The sequence below is a fragment of the Emys orbicularis genome, chromosome 13 (genome assembly GCF_028017835.1).
Source record: "Emys orbicularis isolate rEmyOrb1 chromosome 13, rEmyOrb1.hap1, whole genome shotgun sequence".
Lineage (NCBI taxonomy): Eukaryota > Metazoa > Chordata > Testudines > Emydidae > Emys > Emys orbicularis.
This window is the reverse complement of record NC_088695.1, coordinates 48253896-48280134: the sequence shown is the minus strand read 5'-3', so window position 1 is coordinate 48280134 and position 26239 is coordinate 48253896. Positions and strand designations below refer to the sequence as shown.

The window sequence follows — 26239 nt, the reverse complement described above, 5'->3', positions numbered from 1 at the left end:
TTGGGACCCTGTTACAGCCCCTCTCTCCTGGGAACTAACCCTGAGCTCCCCCTACACTAGAGAAAGGGGGGCTGCAAAGCCGTTGGTAGGATGGTGACCCTCCCCTAGGTGACTCGGGAATTCAGGGTCCCCAGGGGTGATTTTAAAACATGGGAGTTTAAAAAATTTCTGGAGGAATCAGGGGCTGGACACAGCCTGCTACCCCCAGCAGGAGCTATAGGGCCGGGGTCCTCCGCCTCCCCCCACCCAGCAGGAGCTATAGGGCCGGGGTCCCTCCGCCTCTCCCCAGCAGGAGCTATGGGGCCAGGGTCCTCCGCCTCCCCCCACCCAGCAGGAGCTATAGGGCCGGGGTCCCTCCGCCTCTCCCCAGCAGGAGCTATGGGGCCGGGGTCCCTCCGCAGGAACTATGGGGCCGGGGTCCTCCGCCTCCCCCCGCAGGAGCTATGGGGCCGGGGTCCCTCCGCAGGAACTATGGGGCCGGGGTCCTCCGCCTCTTCCCCCCCCCCCCCCGCAGGAGCTATGGGGCCGGGGTCCCTCCGCCTCTTCCCCCCCCCCCCCAGCAGGAGCTATGGGGCCTGCTGCCCGCCCAGCAGGAGCTCTAGGCTCCCGCCGCCCCTACCCAGCCAGGGGCATTGTGGGAAGGGTCCCTCGGGCCGTGCCCACCCCGCGCAACTAACGAGGGGCCAGAGCCAGACGCTAATAACCGGCCCAGGCACAGCCTAACCCAGGCGGGGCGCGAGCCCGCCTCCCCAGCCACGCCATTGGCGCGCTATGGAGACACTGGTCTCTCACTGGGCGGCTTGGCTGCCCGTCGCGCGGGGAGGGCGGGGGGGGGGGGTTCGGTTGAGGCGGCAGGCCGGACAGGGGCAGGAGTGCGGGGCTACAGGGCCCGCCAGGGGGCGCTGAGGTACCTAGCCGGGCTCTGGCCTCCTGCGGCGGCGGGGCGGGGCGGGGAGTGAGGAGGGGCAGGGGCAGGGTAGGGTGTGGGGTGAGGAGGGGCGGGGCGGGGCAGGGAGTGAGGAGGAGCCAGGCAGGGCAGGGGGGTGAGGAGAGGAAGGGTAGGGTGGGGAGTGGGATAAACTGTGGGGTGAGGAGAGACAAGAATGAGGAGGGGCCAGGCAGGGGGTGGCATGGGGTGAGGAGGAGTAGGGCAGTGGGGGGGTGGAGTGAGGAGGGGCAGGGGTGAGGCAGGGCAGGAGTGGGGTAGGGTGTGGGGTGAGGAGGGGTGGGGGGGATGAGGTTAGGAGGGATAGGGTGGGGTGGGGTAGCCAGAAGAGGGGCTGGGGGCAGCCATCCCATTGGGGTCCCCATGGAGCGTGGGGTGTCGGTTGATGATGCCCCGTGCAGGTCCCGTGGGGGATTTATCTCTACTGAAGCAGGCTCTCTGAGGTATTCAGGTGCCCGTTCCATGATGCAATCTGCTCCTCAGGTGGAGTGGCCTCGTTTGGAGAAGGTAGGTTTATGTGTGATGCGGTTTGGACCCCGCGGTGCACAGGCTGCCCTATCCGCGCACCTGGCTGCAGAGAACAGATTCCTTGGTGTGACTGCTGGATCTGTGATGGGAAACGTAGTGATCTGTGAGTCCATAGCTGTCTGTCCCATTGTTGAAGCCGATTGTGATGCACTCTCAGGTCTGCCAGCCGGACAGGTTAGTTCAACAGACACAACACAGTTACTACACCTGCTGCCCACAACGCCCCCTCCCCGCACTGACACTGTGGGTGGCAGAGGGCCAGGCTTCACAGAGCTTACCTCAAGGAATGCCAGGGGGCTATTTATATGTCAGCAGACAGTTCTCAACAGGAAATAGAAAGTTTTCCACAATTCAATGATTTCAAACCTAATTGTGCATAGCAAACCTGGTTCCTCTGGACAGCAGCAGGGAGCACGAATTCAGGGATCATTATGCCCTGGTTCTGGGCCTTGTTAAAGAAATATAGACTATCTGCCCTCCTGATTGCACCCTGCTGGCACAGCTGTGCCCTGGAAGGCAACCCTGCCAGGGCATGCTGAGAGTGTGAGGTGGCCAAAGCTGCAGGAAGAGGGAAAGTTACAGGCTTTGCCATGTGATGACAGCCCTTTGGTGTAGGTAGTCTAGAAGGCAGCTGAGGCTTAATGCTTGAACAGGGACATCTGAACCATACGTATGCTCAGCAGATTGTGTAGCTCTGGAACTGGGGGAAGAAGAGTCCTCTCAGACTTGGTTACATTTCAGCCTGTAGCTGCTCGCTCCTCTGAGCTCGCCATCACTGCTAAGGCCAGGAAAGCCATCCCAGCGTGCTCTGAAGCAGAACGCAGAATTCACATGAGGCACAGGCTATAAACAAGCACACGTTGTACCTCAAAACAAGAGAATTAGTGGAACTTTAAATATACACAACTTAGTGTTTATTAAAGTCATATTAGCAACGCCCCCCCCCCCCCCCCCACACACACACGCTCTGTAAACATGGAACGTCCTCCCAGGAGGCTTTCTGGACAATGGACCCCTCCCTCCTCCCAGCCCTAAGAGCACAGACAGGTTGCAGGAGCTAAGAACGTTGGCAGGAGTCTGTGAGCAGGGACCTGGCTGCAGGATGTGATTTGCATACAGCAGGAGCCCACCCAAGCTTCTGCCCTGTGGGGCAGATCAGACATTGCTAGAAAGGGATTTTCTCCAGGGATTTTTAACTTGCCTGTTGCAAATTTGCCCCAAGGGGACAGGTCTGGATGTCATAAGCCCAAGGACAACACACAGACTTGTACATAACCAACTCTCACAGCAAGATGGACTCGCGTGTGATGTGTAAACACTAAATAAATGCCAATCTGCTGCCCGAAGCAGCCTGTGCCTGTAATTTGGCTTCCCTTTGCCCAGTAGGATTTGGCAAGAGATCAATCTGCAGGTGTGAAAGGGGCTGCTGCCCCACACAGGGGTTCATGCTTCTACGTAGATGTTCTCTAGTCCCTTCCATTGCCAGCCCCGCTAAAGTGCACCAAGGGGCGTGTGAGTGTAATGCACCTTCAAATAACAAGTAGCTACAAGATCGGATTCTCGGTAGGAAAACCAAACCACCTCAAAGAGATTCCCACAGGAGCTCAGGCAAGGCCGGCAGGGCATGTGGTATCAACTGAGGTCCTAAAGCGTCACCATCCTTGAAAAGCTCTTCTGAAACCTGGCTTCCAGACTGCTGTACTCAATGCCTCTCTACCCCAACAGCAATGGGACTGAGCAGGTGCTATGCTGGGGAAAGGCAGCCGGTGTCCCTGGACCTTCCAAGGTATTAACCATTAACCACCCCCCATACATGTTAAGTGATTGAGCCGGTTACTAGTGCATTCATTCACACAGGCTGAGGCACAGCACGAGAGGTTGAGTCCATATGGACTCACTGCCCCTCCCTCCCCAGCGTGCCCCAGGCCCTAGTCTGAGCAGTGTTACAGACGGCCACTGATGGATGACCCGAGCAGGGGGCCAGAGCAGCCAAGCACATATGATTAGCCTTAAACCTCTAGCACCTCAACGTGGGGGTAGAGTCAAGGGGATTCTCATTCCCACCCCCCCCTTTGGCAGCCTGGAACTGGCTGTCATGGCACATTCCCCCTCTCCCCCCCATGTGGGATCATGCTGGATTGTTATTGTAGGGTTGCTCATGGATTTTTCGAGGGCACCTCCAGGGATCAAACTGAAGGGAGTGACTGGGGACTCCATTTCCTTGTTGTGCCCCAGCGAGATCCTCCCCAGCAGCACCGGCACTGCCAGCCCCTTTCTGCAGGACGTGGACTTGGCAGCACCCACAAGAAACGGGGAGGCCTCGCTTTGAGCTGAGCAGCCAGTGCCCCCGTAGTGCCAGTCGGTGCGCCTGTAGTGATGGCCTGAGAGCGACACGCAGCGAGCGAGACCCCAGTTCCTCAGCGTCCTGCAGCCCCAGCTGCTACATGTTGAGGAAGGAGAACGCAGAAGGTTCCCTGCTGCCCTCGGAGTCCCCGTGAGCCTTGGCGCTGGCAGTCCCAGTGCAGGGCAGTGTCCGTGGAACACGAGAGGCACATTCCTCCCCACCAGGGTTGGCTACTGCTGTGCCTGGAAGGCCCACCAGCTCCATGCCAGCGAACAGGGAGAGGCTCTGAGGGGATGCGGCTGCCCCCTGCCTGCCATTCAGCGTCTCTGTCCGGGCAGCATCCAGCTGGGGCTCAGGCCCCGTTAGTCTGCACTCCACCTCCTGCTGACACCGACCGCCTGGTGCGACATCCCCAAACTGCTCACAGGTCTCCACTTCTGTGCCCTGCTCTCCCGCAGGGGCGGGCACGGCCGCAGGATGCGCATCGAATGCTGGGGCTTTCCACGTCTCCGAGAGGAAAGGGGCTAAGCTCACGGGTTTGAGAACGGTCTCTCCTGCCAGAGGCATGAGGTCCGTCAGCAAGTCGCGTGTGTGCTGGGGGGAGCCCCTGGCAGGAGCAGAGGGATCCGTGTCCGGCTGTGATCTCTTGGGAGACGGGCAGCTCCTGCACAAAGCCTCAAACTGCCTCAGGAGCTGGCAGGGAAAGGGAGGAACAGAGCAAGGAGTCAGTGCAGCACAGCGGGGCCTGCCCCACAACTAACCCCTTCACAAGCAACAGACAGCCGGCCCCTGCCAGCCTGCTCCCCAGGGGGGCTGGATGGGGTTTTGGGGAGCCCTTTTATGCTGCCCCCCCATTGCCTGGCACTGAGTGCTGGAGGAGCGCGCGGTGTGCCATGCACAGTAGATCAGACATCAAGCTGGTATCCTGCCTGGCAGGATTCAATACCTGATGCTTTGCAGGGGGCTCACCACCCATACCATACCTGGCCTATTGTGCAATATTTCATTCCTTCTTTCCTGACCTGTGCAGCCACCAGCGGATGCCCTGAAGCATGTTATCTCCTCTAGGAGCAAAGTTCAGCCCAGTACGGGGAGGTGGGGAAGGGGAAATGACCCTGCACCCTCTGGTGCTCCCTGCTCCAGGGGAGGGAGGGAGGGAGGGAGTAGCTGGGTCCGGCCCGGCAGCACAGAGCCAGTCCTTCAGGCTCGCAGGCTGTGCTGGGGGGGTGAGTGAGACACAGGAGTCACCTTTGTGGCTTTGTTGGCCACGGGACCGGGACTTCTTTGGCTGAGTTGCTGCAGGTGTGGCCGGGTAATCCCAGAGATCTGCTCGTGGGCCAGCAGGTCGGAGCCCAGGAGGGAAGATATGGCACACATGGACCTCTGGCAAGGACAGAAAAGAGCAGGGTCAGAAGACAGGATCTATGCCGATACTGCAGCTGCAGGCAACTCGTCCAAGCTGGCTTTAGTGCCGTGACACGCACCAGGGCGACTGCCTGCAGAGCTGCAGCTCCCTGATTCCCCAGGGCCCAACATCAGCGGCAGAGCAAGTTTCCCCAGCCCAGGCGGGACCAGCTCCAGGGCCCAGTCACTCAGAGTCCAGCCATGGGGCAAGGGGTGCTGGAGCTTTCGCCGTGGGAGCCCTTCCCCACTAGGGACTGGGCTGCACCCCAGCAGTGCAGGCAGACGAGGGCATGAACCAGCTCACAGCCACTGCTGACCCACACTAGATCCCAGTACGACCCAGACGGGCTCGTTTCCTGAGCCACCTCCTCCCATGGGGCAGCCGGGGAGCCCCTCCACACTCCTGAGGCTTCTCGGGCTGCTCAGTGGGCCCCGTCTCCCCGTGCCCGCAGGAGCCGCAGGGCGCGTGTGAGCTGGGTGGATGCAGCGTCTCCCCCGCGCACCCACCATGCAGACGAGCTGGCTGGGGTCCTGCAGCGTCCGGCTCAGCAGTTCCAGCACCACCTCGCAGTTCAGCAGCCCGCACCTGGGGAGAGTGGGCAGCGCGTGGTCACGGCAGCAAGCGGGATGCAGCTTCCCAGGCTCACGCAGGGGTGGGCTTGGCATCCTCAGCCTCTCCGAGATGGCAGGGAGCAGCCCCATGACCTGCCCCACCACCTCAGGGGTCACTGGCTGAGCCCTCCAGGGGGAATGGTGTGGGGCAGCACCTTGGCGACACTCCTGGCTCCCCGCTCTGCTTGGCAGCCAGATCCAGAGGGAGGACAGGATCTGCCCACCAGCCAGCCCAGGAAGGGGCAGGGGACCCCGTGCGACCAAGAGGGCTTTGGAGAACACCCAGCCCAGCCCCCTCGGGCACCCTGGCAAGGGTGGGGAAAGCAGCCTCCCCCCGAGCCCAGTGCCCCGGCATCACCGCTGGGGGTGTGAAGGAGGGGACGCGGCGGACTCTTACTCTTTGATGAAGTGCTGGGCCTCCTCCCGCGTCAGGAAGACCTTGGAGCCCCTGGTCAGCGCGCCCACCAGGCTCAGCTCCTGCAGGCAGTCGCCCTCCACCCTGCCAGTGGGGAGGAGACACCAGCCCCGTTACCTGTGTCCTGCGAGGGAGGACGCGCTCCCCGATTCGGAGGGGCAGTGAGCAGGCTTCCCTGCCAGCTCAAAGACCCCGCCCCCCAAGGAGCCCCCCCCCGGCAGGGCACAGAGAGAGCTGGGCACTCGGCACTCCCGCATCCCAACCCCGCACCAACGCTGGCCTTGGGCAAGTCACTGACCCTGGCCACCTCCCACGAGCCCCAGCACACAGGCAGCTGCAGCCCCAAGTGCTGTCACTTTGCTCCGCCCACCCAGGAGGGGCTGAAGGGGCCCCCCAGGCACTGGCCCCACAGGGTGAAGCAGCTCAGGCTGGAAGAACCCCAGCATCTGCCTGACTGCTCCCACGTCCAGTGCACTGAGCCGGGTGGCTGAAAAACTAGGGGGGGAAATGGGGACCCAGCACCCAGAGGGGACATGAATTAACAGGGCCCGGCGAGAGGGGAGCCCATGCGCATTAAGGGACTTGCAGGGATACTGGAGAAGGGGGAGCCCAATGGTTTTAACCCCGGCTGCACCCCTGCCACAAGCTCAGAGCCCTTCCTTCTCTCTCCACCCTGGCCCCGGCCATGGGCCCTCCGGCTCACCTCTCAGTTACGTTCCCCAGCTCCCTGCTGGCCCCCGAGGGGCTGTCGCTGCCTGATTTGCTGTAGGAGTCAGAGGTCCTGCTCAGCTCCCCGTTCTCCTGCGAGGAGTTCTGGGAGCTGTGCCCACTGTCCGTCTCTTCCCAGCCACCTCCTGCCTGCCCAGGCTGGTGACTCACTGTAGGAGAAGCAACAGCAGGAGAGAGTCACCCAGAGCCAGAGCTTCCTGCCTGCTTCAGGGATTGGCAGACAGCTCTGCCACGACCCAGCCTCCACCTGCACCATACAGGAAACGGTGGGCGCTCCGTAGGAACCAGGGTTCTTCTTCTGTTCCAGGCCTGGACTGTGGAACAGTTATGTGCTGCTAAATGGCAGCTGTGTTTCACCCCAGAGGTGGCTGCATTTCAGTGTGGTGTGTGGCGATTCCTAGGATTTGCTGAGCATGCGGTGAGCCCGGGGGCGGGGTGGAAAGTCCATAAATGGCTATTAGCCAGGATGGGTAAGAATGGTGTCCCTAGCCTCTGTTCGTCAGAGGATGGAGATGGATGGCAGGAGAGAGATCACTTGATCATTGCCTGTTAGGTTCACTCCCTCTGGGGCACCTGGCATTGGCCACTGTCGGTAGACAGATACTGGGCTAGATGGACCTTTGGTCTGACCCAGTACGGCCTTTCTTATGTTCTTATGTTCTTAACAAACTTTAGGCATTAGCACCACTGCATGGAGGAGTGTCATCCAGCAGCGAGAGCTGGGAACTGGCAGCCTAGACTCCTGGGTTCTGTCCCCAGCTCTGTCACTGAAGCTAACGTGTCCATCTTTAGAGTAGGACCAACCTTCCCCTCCCGGCCGGGGTGTCAGGAGCCCTAATTCAGCAGGGGTGATGATGTGCAAGAGCTGTCTGCGGGAGCTACCACGGGAGCGGCTTTCCATCGCCGCAGTCCCACACACCTACCTCGCAGGCTGTGGGCTGCAGGAGCAGGGGGCTTTGGAGGCACCACACAGCTTTTACCAGGAGAAGGCGCCGTCACGGGCTGGTAGGCATCGTCCTGCAGCTCCCTGGGGCAGGGAGGGGGGAACTCCGGGCTGGGCAGCACAGCGCTGGCGACCACCTCGGCTGCTTTCTGTATGGTGGCGAGCAGGGCCTCGCCGGCGGAAGCTGGGCAAGCACAGGAGAGGCCAGAGCGTGAGTCTCTGTGCAGGACTCAGCCCCCTCCACTCCGAGGGCAGCACTGCCAGCCACCCTCAGGGCACCCCGCCCGCAGGGGGGGGAATTAGGCTGGATCCCATTGCCCGCCAGGGGCTGTAGGGGTGTTGGGCTGGCGGACGGGTCTCTGCCAGCTTCAGGGAGGCCCGAGCTTCTCCCAGCCCAGCAACCCTGCCCACTCACTGGCAACAAGTGGTCTCTGAATCCAGCCTGCCCCAACCTCCTGAAACACACCCACAGCTACTTCCCTAGGGAGCTGCCTAGAACAGCCCCGCCCAATTTGGAGCAATGCTAGTTGGCAGGAACTGGGCACTGAACAGGCCTCTCAGCGGGGACGCCAAGGGGTGAATGGGCCAGGGAGACTGAAGTGCCCTTTCACCCCCAGCCTGGAACCCTGGGTTGGGGCTAAGAGACAACGGCAGGGCTGGGCACAGGGAAGCTCACGCTGCTGCTGGCTGGGCAGTGCCTGCTTTGGGCCTATGGCACTTCAGTCCAGGCCTCTCAGCAGCACTGCCAACCTGGAGCATTTAAATGCCACGAGCCAGGCCCCAGAAATCACCAGTTTGGCTGGAAAATCCAAAGCTTTATTTTCACATAAGAAACGTGGGGCTCTTGCTCTTTGCCCTCTGGTTTGTGAGCACACGGGGGCAGTCGGGTCGGGGGTCTCAAGATTTTCTCTGCCATGACCAGGGCTAAAAACTGGTTTCCTGTTTTAAATGACTGCAGAGCCTCCGCTAATCCCGGCCCCTGGAGCTGAGGATGCTCGAAAAGCACCATCTGTTGGGATAGCAAATGTGAAACATCAGGACAGAGGGTGGGGGGTAATAGGCGCCTATATAAGAAAAAGCCCCAAATATCGGGACGGCCCCTATAAAATCGGGACATCTGGTCCCCCTAGTTGGGAGCTGTGGGCTAACCCCCGCAAGCTGGCGACGTGGCAGGGGGTGGCGCGGAGCCGGGCCCTGTGGACGGCACTTACGAGAGCCGCTTCTCTCGCTCGTGAAGCCAAAGCCTTGGAAGGAGCTGCAGGGGCTGGGCTTGGAGCCCATTCCTACGACCAGAGGTACAAAGCACATTTCAGAGAGAGAGACAGAGAGCTCCAGGGTCCCCTCCCCATGCTGTGCCCCCTCTGCCCATTTCTGCACTCAGAGGCGCCCGTCCCGCCGCCCGGACACAGCCAACCCCAGCTCTGCAGGGGGCACAGAGCCAGGAAGCAACGGCAGCCAGGGCCGGCTCCAGGGTGTCGGCCGCCCCAAGCAGCCAAAAATAAATAAATAAATAAAGCCGCGATCACGATCTGCGGCGGCAATTCGGCGGGAGGTCCTTCGCTCCGAGCGGGAGTGAGGGACCGTCCGCCGAATTGCCGCCGAATAGCTGGACCTGCCGCCCCTCTCCGGAGTGGCCGCCCCAAGCACCTGCTTGCCAAGCTGGTGCCTGGAGCCGGCCCTGACCGCAGCTAGTCTAAACCAAACTCGGCCTGCGGACCCGACACAGCCCTAACCATGAGGTTAGCAGTAGGTGCTGCCCCCTGGTGGGGAAATGCTAGTAGTGCTGGGGAGCTGGCAAGCGCAGCCCCGAGCCCTACCTGCGGCAGGACCACAGCCTGGCTGGCTGGAGGCTGCAGGGCTCCTTGCTTCGGTGACCTTTAGGGGTCGGATTTTCCAAGGGGCCGAAGGGAGCCTGGTGCCAACTCCCACTGACTCCCCATGGCAGCTGGGCACTTAATGCCCCTTGCAGCCCCCACCCCATTTTCTGACCCTTTGTTTGACGTGAGTCGCTGCCCAGCCCCATGGCACCCACCCGACGGGAGCTGCAAGGGCCCTTGCTTTCCCTGTTCTGCCAGCACCTCCATAGCCTCCAATAAGGATGCATTTGTCCTGCCACGCGAGACGCCCTGCCTGAGTTCCCACCCCAGGCTCCCTCGGTGGGTTGGCTGCAGAGCCACGCGCTTAGCACCTGGGGCCACGGGGCCGCAGTGGCGCCACCAGCTGGGAGATGTGGCCAGCAGGGGCAGGGACCGTTCCCCAGCTCCCTGGGCGAGTGGGATTCCCAGGAGGATCGGGCGCGAAAGCAGCGCAAGGTCGTTACAGGGCAAGCCAGTGTAAGTAGTGAACTGCCCACGGAGCCTGACTGCCCCTTCCCAGGACTCCCCTCATCGACAAGCAGCGGGGGGCAGGGGGAGTTTGCCCTGCTACTGTCTGAGCTGCACCTGCCCTGGGGATAAGGCGCTGCCATCAGCTTCTTCCCCCCCCAGCACCCGTCTCCAGGGCTGCGAGCTCAGCACCTCCCGGCAGTGCCATGAGCAGGAGGAGGGTGGGGGGAGTGTTCACACCAGGGTGCTGGTGTTTACCTGTTGGGGGAAGTGGCCTGCAGGGCTGAGCAGAGGGCAGGGGCGACAAGGTATCCGAAAATAAAGCACCGGCCAAGTCCTGTAGGGAAAGAACGGACAGTCACAGCCGGGAGAGGGCACTGGGCTCCCGGCCGGCTCAGCAAATCCCTGGCCAGTGCTTGGAGCAGGGGCGGGAGGGTGCCCTGAACTCCCCCGGCCCGTGCAGAGTCCTCTCCCCAGGGTCAGTCCCCTGGGCGGGGCAGGGTGTCACTCACCTGTGCTGCTGCTCGGACCTTCTGGTACAAGCTGTTGCCGTGCAGGGGATCTGGCGGCCCCGCGAACACTAGAAGGCAGAGGGTGAGGAAGGGCTGGGTTAGTGCAGCTGTGTAAGGTCTAACGGGCGCAGCTAGAGGGGTGTGCCGGGCAGTCATCACATCACCCGGCAGTACCATCCCCCTTCCTGCAGCTCCCCACCTGAGCCCCCCGAGGGCTGCACCAGGCTCACAGCCAGCGGCAGGGAAATCAAGAGCACCGGCGGGACTTGGGGCTGGGGGCCTTTCTCTCCGCAGTGCTTTCCTCAGTCAGCGCGAGGCTGGAACAGCGCTGCCCTCGGCTGGTCTCTCTCCTGGTAACGGTGCTGACCCCAGCCCAGCCCCAGGGCCGCCCAGGTGCCCTGTTACCTGCTGCTTCCTGGATGAAGGTGGAATTCCTTTTCAGCTGCTGGAGGAAATGCGAAGAGCCATGCGTGCACATATACAGCAGAATCTTCAGCACCTGGAGACACAGGAGAGGCTGAGCAGAGTCTGGGGCACCAGAATTGGACACCTGGGGACTCACTCCGCTGCCTGCACTTCACCAGACCAGAACTGTTCGAGGGCTGATGGAAAGCACCAGATCCAGACTCTGGCAGGGCGAAGACCCAGGCAGAAGGAGTCAGTGCAGAGACTTCGCTAGGAATGTCCTGACACCAGCCCCTCCCCATTCACACCATGGGGGGGGTGGCGCCTGCCCCAGCCTCAGCCCCCCCTTTTCCTGGGAACATTCAGGTCCCAGGCCATTGCGGAGAAACTAGATGAATTCTTTGCATCGGTCTTCATGGCTGAGGATGTGAGGGAGATTCCCAAACCTGAGCAGATGAAATTCAATGTTGATAAATGCAAAGTAATGCACATTGGAAAACACAATCCCAACTATACATATAAAATGATGGGGTCTACATTAGCTGTTACCACTCAAGAGAGAGATCTTGGAGTCATTGTGGATAGTTCTCTGAAAACATCCACTCAATGTGCAGTGACAGTCAAAAAAGCGAACAGATTGTATATATATTGCCTCTATATAAATCCATGGTTCGCCCACATCTTGAATACTGTGTGCAGATGTGGTCGCCCCATCTCAAAAAAGATGTATTGGAATTGGAAAAGGTTCAGAAAAGGGCAACGGAAATGATTAGGGGTATGGAACAGCTTCCGTATGAGGAGAGATTAATAAAACTGGGACTGTTCAGCTTGGAAAAGAGACGACTAAGGGGGATATGATAGAGGTCTATACAATCATGACTGGTGTGGAGAAAGTAAATAAGGAAGTGTTATTTACTCCTTCTCATAACACACGAACTAGGGGTCACCAAATGAAATTAATAGGCAGCAGGTTTAAAACAAACAAAGGAAGTATTTTTTTCACACAATGCACAGTCAACCTGTGGAACTCTTTGCCAGGGGATTTGTGAAGACCAAGACTATAACAGGCTTCATAAAAGCACTAGATAAGTTCATGGAGGATAGGCCCATCAATGGCTATGCCAAAAGCTGGGAATGGGCGACAGGGGATGGCTCACTTGGGATTGCCTGTTCTGTTCATTCCCTCTGGGGCACCTGGCTGGCCACTGCCTGAAGATGGGATACTGGGCTAGATGGACCTTTGGTCTGACCAGTGTGGCCGTTCTTATGGAGGTCCTGGCACCCCTGAGCTCTTGCCTCTCTCCCGCCTGCACCCTAAGGACAGCCCCTGGTGCTGCGCTCCCCCTGGCAGCGCCCAGCTGTTCAGTTACCTTCAGCTTGACGTGACAGGAGTTATTCTGCAGTCGGTTGAGGAGGTGCTCCAGGAGGCACTGGCTGCTCCCTGGGGAGTCGTGGGAGATCTCTGGGAGGATGCAGTGTTAGAGAAGTGACACTCACTCCAGTCTTATTACTAATGAGCAGCTGAGGTCAGGTTAAAGGCCGAGGACTCCAAGGGTCAAAGGATCCTGCCAGTCCCTGAGCCATTCCCACTCCTTGATCACAGTTAAGCAAAGAACAGCGGGTCTCCCCTCCCACCTTCGCCCCACTGCAGCCCTGCCCCCCTCACCCCACTGCATAGTCCCCCGCCACCCCCCAACATACCATGGTCTTAAACCTGCTGCACCTGCCTCCTCTAGCTGGGATTCCCTCTACATTCTCTGCTCCTTGCACCCGAAGATCTCCGAGCACTCTGCACACGTCCATCCAGCTCTCAGTATCCCAGGAAGAGAGTCAGGCCTGATTTCTCTCCCGAGCACAGCTGAGGCACAGGGAGGTGGAGTATCAGAGCAGGGAAGAGAACCCAGATCACCAAACTGTCCCCCCACCCCCTCCGCTCTAACCACTAGTCCACGCTCTCACCATGGAGTGCGATTCCAAAGCACTAGTGATCCCTGCTTTTAGTAACAGAAATATCTGACACTGGCCTTGAAACTTGCAACAGTCTCTTATCGCGCCTCTCTCGCACACAGCTCCAACGCTGCCTTCCCAGCCACTGGGAATAAAGGATACTTGTGATTTCCTTAAACAGGTACCCAGGGCATGGGACGTCGTCATCCGAGGTGCCTTTCATCAGAGTGGGCAGCTGAAAGAGACCAAGCCCACACTGTCCAATCAGGGGTAGAGGGGCGGACCCATCAAGCCCCCTTCTGACATCTCACCCCAGCTGTTAACGCTGTCCCCAGGCGCATGAGATATCAGCTGGAACAGAACATCTGCTCCCGTCCCATCCCGTCCCCCACACACGCCCACAACTCCAATGCGCACTGTCCATGTGCTGAAGGCACTGTCCCCACGATCCACCGAGAAATAAGAGAACCTCCACGCCCCTCACATCACAGTCCTGAGGACAAGCAACTCCCTCAGCTCTCTGCTGCCATCATTAGCTGCCTCCTAGGGAAGCTAGGACAGCCGGTTTGGGAAGGACGTGTTACACCGCACCCTACGAGACGTGAAGCCCTAGAGAAATGTTGGTCAAAGCCTGGCTCCACGGAGACTCCAGGTCCCAGGCTCTGCCACTCAGATCCAGAGGGAGCATCACATGCTGGGCCTGGTCACCTCCAAGCTCCCACCCCCAGGTGAAAGCAGCTGCCTTCTGCTCCACTAGAGGCTCGTTACTGTAGGTGCAGGCAAGTTGCCAGCACAATCTCTCAGATGAGCAAAGTCTGGACAAGTCCCCTCTTGTCCCAGCACCACCAGGTGGGGTCACACGGGCCCTGGATCATAGAGATTTCCCACACTCAGCGCCTGGCCACCCAGGGAAAGCCCAGGAGGACGCAGCATGCCTCTTAGTCCTCCCATATGGGGCGGGATCCTGAATTTGTTCGCGTGGAATATCAGCCGGGGCCAGGCGAGACCTGGGGAGAAGGCGTTTAACCTCCCCTGCCCTAGAGACCAAAGGCCTGTAACAACCCAGGCTCCTCACAGCGCGATGGCGGACCCGGGAGGCAGCACGGCCCGTCTCTCCTCCCGGGCGCCTTGGGACAGCCCGAGCCAGGGGCCGCCCAGCGCAGCCACTGGTGGGGCAGGGTCAGCGCCACGCAATAGCAGGGGTAGTGACATCACTGCAGCTGCGGGGGAAGAGTGCAGTGACGTCACAGAACCTCGTTGTGTCAATGACGTCACGGAGGCGTCGGGGCGCGATGACATCACGCGAGCGTGGTGACATCACCGCTCAGGAACCCCCCCCGCGCGATTCTTCCCCGGCCCAACCCCAGCCCCGTTGTCCCATAAGGCGGCTGAGGCCGGCCCCCCAGGCGGGACGAACAGCGGCAGCGACAACCCCCGCCCCGGCCTGGCCCCCGTACCCGGCTCAGGAAGCCCAACCGGTCCCGCAGCGGCGCCGCCATGATTCTCTCTGCGCTCATCCCGCCCTGCCCCACCTGAACCCGGCCTCGTCTTCTCGCCCCCCGGAACCCCTGCCCGCCAATTACAGTGCGACTTCCTCCCAGCTCAGCCAATCAGCACCGGAGGAGGGTGGGGCCCCAAGGGGAAGCGACTGACGGCACCGACGCAGGCATGAGAGAAGGGCAGTAAATAACCGGCAGCTCGTCCAATCAGAAGCCCCCGTGTCAGAAAAGGGACCAATCAGAAGGAACAAAGAAGGTGGGCGTTATTCGTAACCAACCCAAAGCCTCGTCTGGGTAGGACAGGGCCGTGAGAGGGCGAGATGGGGCGGTGTTTAATTGGAACCAATCCAGAGCCTAGAGCGGTCTGATGGACAGGAAGCTGCACCTCTCAGAGGCCATCAGTGGGAAGTCGTTAGCCGGACCCAATGGGAGAGTGCTAGGAGGTTTGACGAGCAGCGAAAAGAGCCTATCAGAGCCCGGTCCATCATGGCGGCGCCCAGCGAGTAGGAACCCGGCGATGTCAGGCCAGGGGGTCTGGCTGCGAGCCCGGGAGCGGCTGCGGCGCTTCCCCGAGCTGCTGGCGGGATGTCGGGACCAGGTGGGGCCGGGCCGGGGCCCCGCTCCCGAATGGGGTGGGGGGGGGGGTCTCCCCAGCCAGTGCCGGCCGCTCGGCCCCGTGCCCGGGAGAGCCACAGCGGCGCTTTGCCCCGCAGCCAGGGGGACCAGATCGGGACAGGCCCGATAGTTGGGGCTTTGTCTTAGATAAGCGCCTATTACCCCCCACCCCGTCCCGATTTTTCACACTTGCTGTCTGGTCACCCTACCAGCAGCCCCCCCGCCCCCCCGGCCTGGGGAGTGACCAGTGGCGGGAGCCCCGGGCTGCCCCCGCCCCAGGCATGGGGAGTGACTAGTGGTGGGAACCCTGAGCAGCGCCCCCCTCTTGTTCTGTCTAGGCCCTGCTGGGGGGGTGGGGGGTGTGCCTGACTCAGCCTGTCCTAACTCTTGGGGTTGGTGACACAGCGAGAACAAGGCCGGGTGTGAATGTTACTATGGCACCGTGTGATTTTAGGCAGCGGCCTATGGAAAGTGTGTCGCTGCGACGACAACAGGCCATGCCGAGCTGCGGAAGGACGTGTGCACGAAGGAGTTTGAGGCCCTGAAGGAGTGCTTCACCCAGGCAGTATGTTGCAGGGAATATCTGTACACACAAAAACTTGGGGGCCACCCTGTGGGATGGTTCTTGGAGGGGGACTGGCCTGGAGAGTTCAGTGCTATCATGTTTATACCCTCTTTGGTGCAGCACCATAGGCAAAACGTGGGTCTGGGGAAGTAATTCTCAAACCTAGGACTCATGCCCAGGGCATCTGAAGTCTAATACTTCAGAAATGACCACTGTAGCGATAGTCTTGTGGTTAAGGCTCTGGACTTGGGATAAGGAAATCTGTTAATTTTCAGCTGTGACTCAGCAAGTTACAGTCTGTGCTGCAGGATAACAGTGCTCCTCAAGCACAAGGAAGTTGTGAGAATGAACAAATGTTTGAACTACTCTGACACCATGGGATAGTACAAGTACAGAGGTAGAGTGGGGCTGTTTTCACCTGCATGGTGATTGGTTCTGATGGTCAGTGGGTAGCTTATCTGGCAAAGTCCTCACAACAGAGCAGGAACTGGATGTTGTAATCAGAAAACACCAATCCTCTTCCTCCTAACTTATCTGACTCACTTCTTTTTACAGGCAAAGAAGACAATGAAGTGAAGGCATTGGTAACAATGCAGGGGACTGGAATCTAGATTTACAGTCCTGGCTGGTGTCTGTCCAGCTGTAATCAGGTAGTTCCAGGACAGAAGAATTTGCATAATCTAATTAAATCAGAAGGAAATGGGAGCTGAATAATGGAATACTCAACTCTATTTCATGCAACCTCCTCCCCCAGCTGTTTCAAACAATGCATGTAAATAGATGTTTGGAAACTTTTTTTAAATAAAACTCCAAAATCTGAGTCAGTGTTTTAAGACCTGCTCTTTATTCTACAATTTAACTATGCAGTCTGGAAAGGGTAGCAAAAACTGCACTAAAACTAAGCTTCTATTCTACTGAGTGGCTACACTCCCTTTGTTTGCTGCAGTACATTTAGCCTACTCTCAGATAGCCCTATTGTTCTAGAGCTAGCTTTTGTCATGTGGCTTTCCTGAGAATTTAGGATTCCATCTCCCCTTCCCACAGGGTCCTAGGAATGTTAGGGTGGGCGGAAATGCAGAATAGGTCACTTGAGAGAGGGTTCTGCTTTAGCTCCCGAGATTTCGTTATCTCTGACCATATTATGACTAATGCTTAAGTTCAGCTAAAGCCATGGTACGCTAAAGAGCTGCCCCACTACAACTGGGAACCTTGCTGCTAAACCTCCACTTCCCATGTGAATACAGGCTTTCAGACTGCAGCTTTGAAAACCTAAGCACTGAAACTCCTAAGTCGAGGGGAGAAATGGGCCAAGGTTACAGACCATGGCTGAGCTCCGCCTAAGTGGTTGGCAGAGCTCCTCATCTAGCGGCTCATGTTACCCTCAAGGCTGCCGGGGCCCTCGAAGTAGTGCAAGGACACTGGTTATGTTTAGAGGGTTAAGCACAGGGCTATGGAGGAAATGCTGGGTACGAGGATGAGTAAATCCAAGCTGCAGCTTGATAGAGGTGAGGGAGGTGCTAGCTAATGAAAAGCACTCCGATAAGAGCAGGTCACTGCTTGGGGCGTGAGCACCCCACTTTACACTGCACTCACCCTGAAGCTAAACAATCAAAGTAGCATTTCATGAAATCTCCCATTTTGGGGCACACGGAGCCCCTCCCCTCACAGCCAGGAGGAGCCCAGCCACTAGCTGCAGCAATGGCCGAAGGGATGCAGAATGAGCAGAGTTTCCTTAAGGATACGTCCCATCCTGGACAGCAGGAACTGCCCCCCAAGGGCCGAGAGCGGCTTAACGGTGCTCGTTACAGCAAGAAGAGTTCAGCTCAAAATGCTTTAACTTATTTTATTGATTGGCCTGGCATGGCCACTCCTCAGCCTTGCCCCTGAGCACTGCAGATACAAGCTGGTCCTAGCCTGGAGAGGTAATGAAGTTCCCTGCTTTTGTCCAGCTGGGAATGTCTCATTCACAACACTGGCCAATTCCAGGTGCTGAGGAATGTCAGAATTATCTTTGGTCCCTTTGTGGTCGGTAGGCACCTCAACAGCAGCACGTGGTCACCCTAAACTGCTGCTCACATGGTGTAAGAGAAACAGTGCTCCCCGTGCCAGGCAGGATCGCAACACGAAGCTAACAGAGGCCAGGGAGATCCCTGTACACAAGTCAGGGGCAAGCAGGGCGGGTGTGCAGAGGGAGTATTTAGTTCCCGCCCCCAGAGCTCCCTTCGAACTTTAAAGGGCTAGTTCTTGCAGCGGGGGCAGACTTGAGATTTGGCCACAAGCAGAGGAGACTGCTGCACTGAAAGCACGTGTCTTACTTGCATCTGACGTCCACAAACGCTAACAATCACACGGAGGCCGTTCTAGGGCCTCCTGCCCCAGAGCAGAAGTTACAAGAGTCCCAGATACGGGTTAATTGTGCTTGGAGACAGGGTCATGGAGGAACTCCAGAAGACTCCAGCTATGGCAATCCCGTCTACAACAGCCACTTCGGGATGCATGCCAACGCCTCTCCTGAAGACGTACAGCTGCCACAGCGATTTAAGCACTTCAATAATCGGCCGACTTTAAAGACCAGTCCCAATCCTGTTCTTCCCTTTTAGGAGCTCAGAGTTCTCTGGTCTGAAGGCAGAGTCACCCCCCCTCGTGTTTCTCTCTCCTGGTAACCAGCCCCCATCACAACAGTTCCCGCTTCCAGGAGGTTGATCGGAGATGAACGACCAGACAAACCCCGACACTGCTGAGATCTACAGGCTCCTGGTAGGGCGGGTGTCAATCATTCTAGTGAAAGCTGGGGGATTTTTTTCTTACACTCATTTGCCAGTCAAGGTCTCTCATTTGCCACACTTTAAAATTTACTACTGATCCCCAGCTTTTGAAACAAACCAATTCTCTTAAGAGGTTCCTTCCTCCGCTCATGTATACGTTACCCAAGTGTCTTGATTACCGACCTCAATGGATTTAATCACACGTTGAAGAATTGCTCTGGGGGATACAACTATACCAAACAGTACATGAACTCTGCAAAGGGAGAAGAGAGGTAGGTACGATTCTGAGCCAACCCTCTCTGACACTGTCCCTTGAAATCATACGCTTTCATTCCCTGATATCTGCTACTTCTTGCCGCAAATCTCAAGCCGTTTTGAGAGGGGAAGAAGGGAGTCTGCAGTTCCCAGCACGAGCCCCTTCATGCACTTTGGGCAGGAATACTCCCATTAAAAGCACAATCTGAAACGTAACCGCCAAGGAAGAGAAGAAGGTAAAGCTCTTCATTATTGCTAGTATGTGGCCAACTGAATGATCCCTGGGAGGAAGGAGCAGCACAACAGTAGCCGTTGTGCTTGTTTAAGGCAGCATCGGACATTAACTACACTGATATTCCTAGCACAAACTTCAGCCCAACACACGTAAAGCTGACGGAACAGCTTCCCATTGGGCAAACGTACCCCAGCAATTGGCTAACCCAGTCCTAGCGGACGTATTTCCAATGCGGATCGCAACATTCCAGGAGAAGTGGAGCCGTGCGAGCTCCCCCTCTCGAGGCCCAGATAAGTTGGACTAAGCAACTCAATGCACTTATTGGAGAAACATTTGCAAGGAGACAGTTTGAGCAACCTGGGGATGTGCCTCAATACTGAATAGGCAAATTGGGGCAGGACGGACAAGGCAATTCAACATGAACCAAACAGCACAGATCCTTTGGGAATGGGGAGGACCTTCGAAAGCCAGAGGGCAGTTGGAGCTTCTCTTTCTGGGTCTCTCCAGTCACCCCAATGACAAACACGGGCAGGACGTTAACATCGAAGTAAATGGATGGGCCATGGCAGCCCCCAATTCCATGGAGAGAGTAGTCTGAGGTCAGAATCAGCCCGAGGAGTGTTGGGGCCCAGTCCAAGTGAAGTGCTGCTGGGTTAGACGGTCAGCAGTCTTTGTATGCAACTGGAGTCCAAATGGTCGCTTGCTAAGCGGAATGTTGGATACCGCAGACATTAGGAGCGATAACGGCTTCACCACCAATAGAGCAAGGCCGGGCCTCATCACACCTCCTCCTCTGCCATTTGTTTGATCTGCCGACTGTGAACCACCTGCTGGGCACCTTCCGCTGCCTGGTTTAATCTGGTCTCCAGGGCGCTGCGGAGGTCGTTCACTTTCACATCCGGAAGAGGGTTGAGACCAATGATGACACCTTCCCTCGCCTCAGTCTCCTCCTCCAGGCGAGGCGGCAGGTCCCGTCTCCTCCTCCGGAGGTCCAAGTCAGCCTGCAGTTTCAGGTCCCGGTTTGGTTTGACGTTCTCCTGGTCTGGTTTCTGATCCGCAAGGGGGGCTGCTCCCTTCTCATGCTTTAAGGCAACGTCGTTCTCAAAGGCATTCTTCTCAGCAGGATCTTTGAGAAGTTTTTCATCCAGGACCTTTTGCTTGTTCAAGTGGCTTCCCTGAGGACCCTGCTCCATATCCACTGCCTTTCCCCGGAGAACTTCTTTCTTAGCCTCCACTTTGCCGGCCTGATCGACCTGGGAAGCCTGCTGCTGCTTGCTGCCAGCTCCATCGGCCTGGTCGTCATTTCCAGGTCTCGGATGTTCCTGTTTATGCTGCACGTTCTCTGCTACTTGCAGTTTATTTGAAGAGTCCAGTGGAAGTTCCAGATCTTTGGGCGCCTCTTTATTTGCTGGTTTGGTTTTAGAGTCCGCACCAAAGACTCGTTCTGGACCCTTCCCTGCTGTCTCCTGAGCTTTGACAGCCCTTGGCAGCTGTCTCTGGGTGTCAGTGACTGCTCCTGCCACCACCTCTCCAGCTTCCAGGGCACTCTTCTGCTCTTGGCTATCTCCCACACCTTTGGCTTCATGCCCTCCCCCCAATTCCTTGGCTGCGGGCTTCTCTGGATGGTTTCCTGCTGCCTGGACTGCATGTCCTATGTCATTGGCTTGTCGTGAATCATCCCTATGAAGTGGATCCCCTAAGTTCTCTAGAGAGTTTTTAACGACTTTGTTCGCCTTGTGTTGTGGGACCTTCCCACCCTTAGGAAGAGCCTCAGGAATTTTAGGCCCAGCTACGCTGACTTGAACAGGAAACTTCATTCTAGGTCTGTGCACAGCCTCTTCCAGACCATCTACATTCCCTTGGTGTTGCTCCACTAAGTCAACAGGCTGATTGCCAGGCCCTGGCTGAGGAGGGTCCAATATCTCCTTAGGAAGGTGCTTTGCAGCAACATCTGCTTGAACATCTCGGCCCTCTTCCTCTTCGCTCTTTGCAAGAGGCAGACCAGGCTCCTGTGGTATTTCTGCTGCAGAAAAATAAATGAAAGTTCTTTTTAGTGAATGCCCAGCAGCAGTTTTCCTTTCTCCACAGTGCACCTGCATGTTCTTCAGACCTGCCAATGGGCCAGCCCCAGAGAGTGGCAGGTGTTTTCTAGCCACATCCTTACCTTGCTTTGGCTTCTCATCACCTCCCTCCTCCTGCCTCTGCTGGTGCATTTCCTTATGCTGCTCTTCAATCACAGCGAGCAGTTTCGCCTGCTGGTCTAGTAGCTGCTTTTGCTGCACCTGCTGTTCTTTAATCACTTGCAGCAGGACGGCATGATCAAGCCCCTTTGCCTTCCCAGCTTCTAATGTTTAAACAAAAAAAAAAGCAGGGGGGAAAAGAGAAGAAAATGAAGCTTGCTGGGAGCGGCAGAACAGCTCCTCCCCTTTAGTGTGTTTATTGGGAGGAGAGGGATAGGTGGGTACATGCTTCTCCCCCCAAAAACAACACTTGCGCACAGTCTAACCAAGTAACGATTCATTTCAATAGCTATCCTCCTTCTCCATGGGGGACCCTCTTCCATATCTGTGATGCACCCTGTTTTGCTGTAATACTTCCTGGCCAGAGCCAGCCTGCGATACCCTTCCTCACTTAGAGCAGTGCCCTACTCCTCGGACAGTCCCACTGCCATCGGGGGAGCAAGGGCATCACAATACGGCCCTCTATCAGCAGCACAGAGATCCTCCACTGAAAGCTCATAGCAGCCAGATGCAAATAAGTGTGTGTAGGGGGTGATCTGTCTGATCGCCCCTCTTCCCCTCCCACATACAAAAGGAAAGCCCAGGGCTCTGCAGCTAACGTGCACAGCCAGAGCAGACAGTGGCAGAAGCTACACTGGGCAATGTTTGGGAGGCTGCTTTTCACACAAAAGGCAGGAGACTCAGAGTAAGACTGACCAGTGCACTTGTATTTATCCTGGAAGGGGAGAGGTCTCTGAAGCAAGGTGGTCGAGAGATAAGGGACAGTCAACGGCTAACCAGATTCAAAACAAGAGGACTTCTGCTTTTTAAAACCCTTCTCTAATCCCCAAAGGGGCAGATGGATAGGCAGTTCTGACTGCTGTCAGGGTCTGCGATGACCTCTGCAGGGGCTTAACACGGCAGTTCTAGCTCTGACCCCTGGAGAGAATTCATCCATTTTAGTGGGCCTAGAACATTTCCTCCTAGCTACCGTTGAGCAAAGACGTATCATTCTGGGGCTTCTGCTGAGCAGAAGCCAGTGCCCAGGAGTCCCGCAGCTCATCTGAACCCTACTGAGAGGGAGCCCGGCCCAGGGAGCCCACCAGAGCATTCGCACCCAGACGTGGAAGATCTGCACAGCCTCCAATGCGTGGCATCTGATTCTAGCCTCTCAAACGGGCAAGGGCTGGCTGGAGGTAGGGCTGGGAAAATGCCCCTCTCCTTTCCCCAGACCTGACCCCCACACTGCGCTTTTATCCTGAGCAGGTGAGTGACGTCTAACAGCAGGCACAGGCTCCGCAAACCCAATACCGCCGTCCCAGACCTGGGATGCAGCTGAACACCAGCAATCTAACACCCGGCACAACCCAGGGGCTGGGTGCTCAGGTTTAGCTGTCCTGGGGTTAAAGGTTGTGTGAGCCAATGTACAGCTTTGTGGAGAGGGCAGGAGGACTAGATTACCAGTCCGAACTGGAGTAAATTTCAGCCAACGAAATCTGAAGTGACCGGTGCTCACAAACATGCTAGTAGAGGACGCAGCAATAATGTATCATAAGACTGTATGTTAAACCAGGACGAACCCCCTGCTTCCTAGCTCTGCACAGACACACACTGGGGGAAGATCTGGAGAACACACAGTTTCTATTTGAAGTTACGAGTTAGTTTAGTGCTCAGAAGTTAGGGTTTAGCAACACGGACTTGATTTGAGCCAGGCACTGTGCAAGCTACATGCAGTGTGCAAACCACGCAGACACCCTGTCTGTAGGGAGACATTACGACATCTTTCTTCTTAGGAAATGCACCCACTGCATATACTGCACAGTGCTAACCTGTCCTGTGCTTCCCCCCACCCCCGACACGCCTAGTGGCATTTCTCCAAAACTCTCTGGGAGTTTCCAGAAAATTGCACCCAAAGGAATTCATGGCAAAGATTAACAGCCTGTAAAATGCCATTTAAATTAAAAAGGGAAGTTGTCCTGCTAATAACCCACAAGGTGAATAAAGGGGAATGTTTTCGGTGCACAGCAGAATGCTATAAAACAAGCAGCAACTTTGGAATTTCCCCTTATATTCCCATTTACAAAAGCTCCATTATGGGCGGGGGAAGTGAAATCACTGGAAGAGTGCAGTTTCCTTCCCCCCATGTCTGTTTACTTTCAGCACTTAGCTCGGCAGGGCAAACAGAAGTCCTTTCTACTCTCACATTCTGGGGACTGCACTCCACTAGCTCTGCATGGTTAGCTTTGGGTAGCAATGCTGAAGGAGAAGGTTTCAAGCCAAATCAAATTGGTTTTCATGGAGATTTTTGAAAGCTTATGTAACTCCTCTCTCAACCTATTCACACCCCCAAAACCCACTGGGCTGCTACCCTGTCACACTCCCTCTGATCCGAATGAGAGTGGATGGAAACGTGTCAGACCCTGACTCGCTTTGGGGGGGTTTAACACACCTCTGATAAAAAAATATCGTAAGCACTTTAACAAAAAAACGTAGAGGACTTGGGCATCCCGAGGGGCCACGGTTCAGGAGCTGGGAAAGGAGCCCAGAGAGAAGTTACTGTCAGTGAGGGGCATCCATGCAGGAGGATTGTGGGCCCTGGCTGTACCACCACCGTTTCCCCGTTGGTTTAGGTGGGGGATTCAGCTCTGTACAGAGGAATGGGACAAGTCCCACACACCCTCTTACGTGCCATTAAAGCCCATAGGCCTGGTGCTGACTCTCTGCCCAGGGCTGAAGGCTAACACGTACGCTCATGCAATGCATTCACAAGACCAGAGGCCATGCATGCTACTCTTTCACTTGCACTTAGATCCTGGGATTTTAAATCCTCCTTACAATTCAATATGGTCATTCCTTGAGGTTCATACCTGCTACTAGCTTTTTAATCTCAGCTGTTTCAGGCCCATTGAGATGCATAAAGAAGAGAAACGGATTAGGAAAACCGTGATTTTTCTTTTCTTTTTTCTTTTTTGTTTAAAGCAAACGAACACGTCAAAAGCATCAAATAACCTTTAGTGGCAGGATATGGGGAAAGCACCTTCATGAAACGGCCAGATGAGGGCCAGATGAATGCTAGATTCTACAGACTCTGCACAAACAGCCACCTAAGCTCGTGTCCCACACACGCACTGCATACATGCAGCCTCTCAGGATATGGCATGTTCGGTGTCACCTCATCCAGCGCTGCAGTAAGCAGGGTACGCATGATCTGTTCCCACGACGGAGATTCCCTGGATGTAGCCTAGCGTCATCCAGCAATTCACGGGGCCTGCAGCTAACCTGCTCTTGGGCTGTTCGGGAACCTGGTCTGTTCCAGTAACACAGGTGTGATCTGCTGGGCACGGGTTACACAGGGGCTGCCGGGGTTCAGTCAGTCTCTCTCAAATCCATCATGGCGAGAATGTGAGCAACTGGGCGCTAGCAGCGGTGACCTGCCACCAGACACGAGCTCTGGGTCTGAGGCTTGGATTTTGCCATCCCAGATTGGCAGAAGCTAGGAACGTTCCGGGGTCTGTCTACACTGCAGCTGGCAGCGTGCTCCCCTGTGCAGGTAGCTGGCCACGTGCTAGCCCACTAACAATAGCAATGTGGCCACAGTGGCCTGGGTGGTGGCTCTGGCTAGTCACCCGAGTACAAATCCACCCAAGCCCCTGCTACCTTGAGCAGACTGGTGTGTGTCTGTCCACCTGTAACAGGAGGAAGTGCCTTTGGAGGACCCCGCTGGGCTGGCTGAGAGGCCATAGGCTCCAAACCCTTGCAGCGGTGGGAAGAGCCGGCCGGCCAGTACCCTCCTCTTGGAGAAGTTGAACTTCACTGACCTACCCGTGTGTCATGAGCTAGCATGCAGCCACGCGGGCGGGAACAGGCTCAGTCGAAGGATGTGTAACTCCCCACAGCAGAGTTCACACAGCCATTTCCCACTGTGCTTTTATTCTGGCTTCGCTCTTGTTCACCCTGGGGCCTCGCTCTGTACTCTGAGCTTGGGTGGGGCAGGAGGGGGAAGGGGAGAGAGCGCCAGGCCTACAGTCCAGCATGGGTCACGGCACCAACAGGGCTGGCGGAAGTTTTGCGTTGAAACATGCCATCCTCTCCTGGAGTATTTAGCCCTTCGAGACAGACGCTAAGCACTAGAGCCTATAGCCGCTGGGCCCCAACCCAGCAGTGGTACAGTGGAGTTCCAGATGGGTCGCAAGGCTGGGCCAGGTCCCAACCCCGGAGCGGGGAGCTGGGCCCAGCCCCACAGGACAGGAGTGTGAGTGTGGGAGAGGCTCGCTCTCCAGCGCCTCCCCTCGGCACCTGGCTGGGATCAGGGCTGCGGTGCCATGCATGGAACGGCAGGTAGCAAAAAGCCAAAAGGAACCACCGGCCTAAAGTTACATGATCCCAACCACCACGGCCAAACTGTCTGGGCGGTACATTCTCACTGTCCCTCGCACGCCGCCTAACGAGGCAACAGGCTCCCAGGGCGATTGGCAGCTGTGGGGAGGCTAAACCCCACTTCACTCACCTTCCAGCTTGCTGTCGCTGTTCTCCTGCGGCTTGTCCTCAGCATTTCGGATCTCTCTCTGCTGCGGTTGCTGCGCCTGCCCTGGATCCAGCCTGTCGGGCGGGAGCAGCTCCTGCTTCTCACCTGCGGACAGACCGACCAACTCAGCTCTTTGGTTGGAAAGGAAGAAGCGGCAGATGTTCTCTAAAAACAGCTCCACACTCTGTCCCGCCTTCCCCCCCCCCCCCGCCCGCCCCCCGCCAACGCAGTTTATATTCAACCTGACAACTGCAAGGGAAGTAATAAAAAAAATATTTAACAATCTTATAGACTCCTGGCAGAGAGCCAATGCTAACTACCTTAGCCAATTAAAATGCAAGAACCATCCTAGCTAGCTTTTAGATGGGCACTTAGCAATGTGTTACCTGTCAAGATCTCCCAACTCCACGTCCCCAGTGAGTTGTGAGACACATAACAACAGCACGGCACCT

At 57.0% G+C, this 26239-nt stretch overlaps 2 protein-coding genes across 2 annotated transcripts in view; both read right to left on the bottom strand.

Annotated features, from left to right (window-relative positions):
• Positions 1-3914: 3914 nt before the first annotated feature.
• Positions 3915-14626, bottom strand: TEPSIN (TEPSIN adaptor related protein complex 4 accessory protein). The gene is made up of 13 exons (XM_065416136.1): positions 14567-14626; positions 13272-13344; positions 12533-12624; positions 11163-11256; positions 10758-10825; positions 10504-10582; positions 9133-9204; positions 7902-8105; positions 6953-7127; positions 6232-6333; positions 5730-5808; positions 5067-5201; positions 3915-4511 (listed from the first exon to the last, which is right to left on the bottom strand). The coding sequence occupies exons 1-13, from the start codon at positions 14624-14626 to the stop codon at positions 3915-3917; spliced, it is 1830 nt and encodes a 609-aa protein (XP_065272208.1).
• Positions 14627-17617: 2991 nt separating this feature from the next.
• Positions 17618-26239, bottom strand: part of SLC38A10 (solute carrier family 38 member 10) — a 45961-nt gene continuing 37339 nt past the window's right edge. The window contains exons 14-16 of the mRNA XM_065415556.1: positions 25770-25892; positions 21208-21387; positions 17618-21066 (exon numbers count right to left, since the gene is read on the bottom strand). Coding sequence (XP_065271628.1) covers positions 19823-21066; positions 21208-21387; positions 25770-25892 — 1547 coding nt within the window. The 3' untranslated portion in view covers positions 17618-19822. The remainder of the gene's footprint in view (positions 21067-21207; positions 21388-25769; positions 25893-26239) is intronic.

What these genes read in the sequence shown, in the direction of transcription:
- TEPSIN (XM_065416136.1), bottom strand. Translation starts at nt 14,626, where the DNA reads ATGAGCGCAGAGAGAATCATGGCGGCGCCGCTGCGGGACCGGTTGGGC. An exon ending in CTTCATCCAGGAAGCAGCAG is followed by an intron (nt 10,826 to 11,162) that starts GTAACAGGGCAC and finishes TCTGCCTTCTAG; the next exon opens with TGTTCGCGGGGCCGCCAGAT. An exon ending in CAGGCCACTTCCCCCAACAG is followed by an intron (nt 9,205 to 10,503) that starts GTAAACACCAGC and finishes CTCTGGTCGTAG; the next exon opens with GAATGGGCTCCAAGCCCAGC.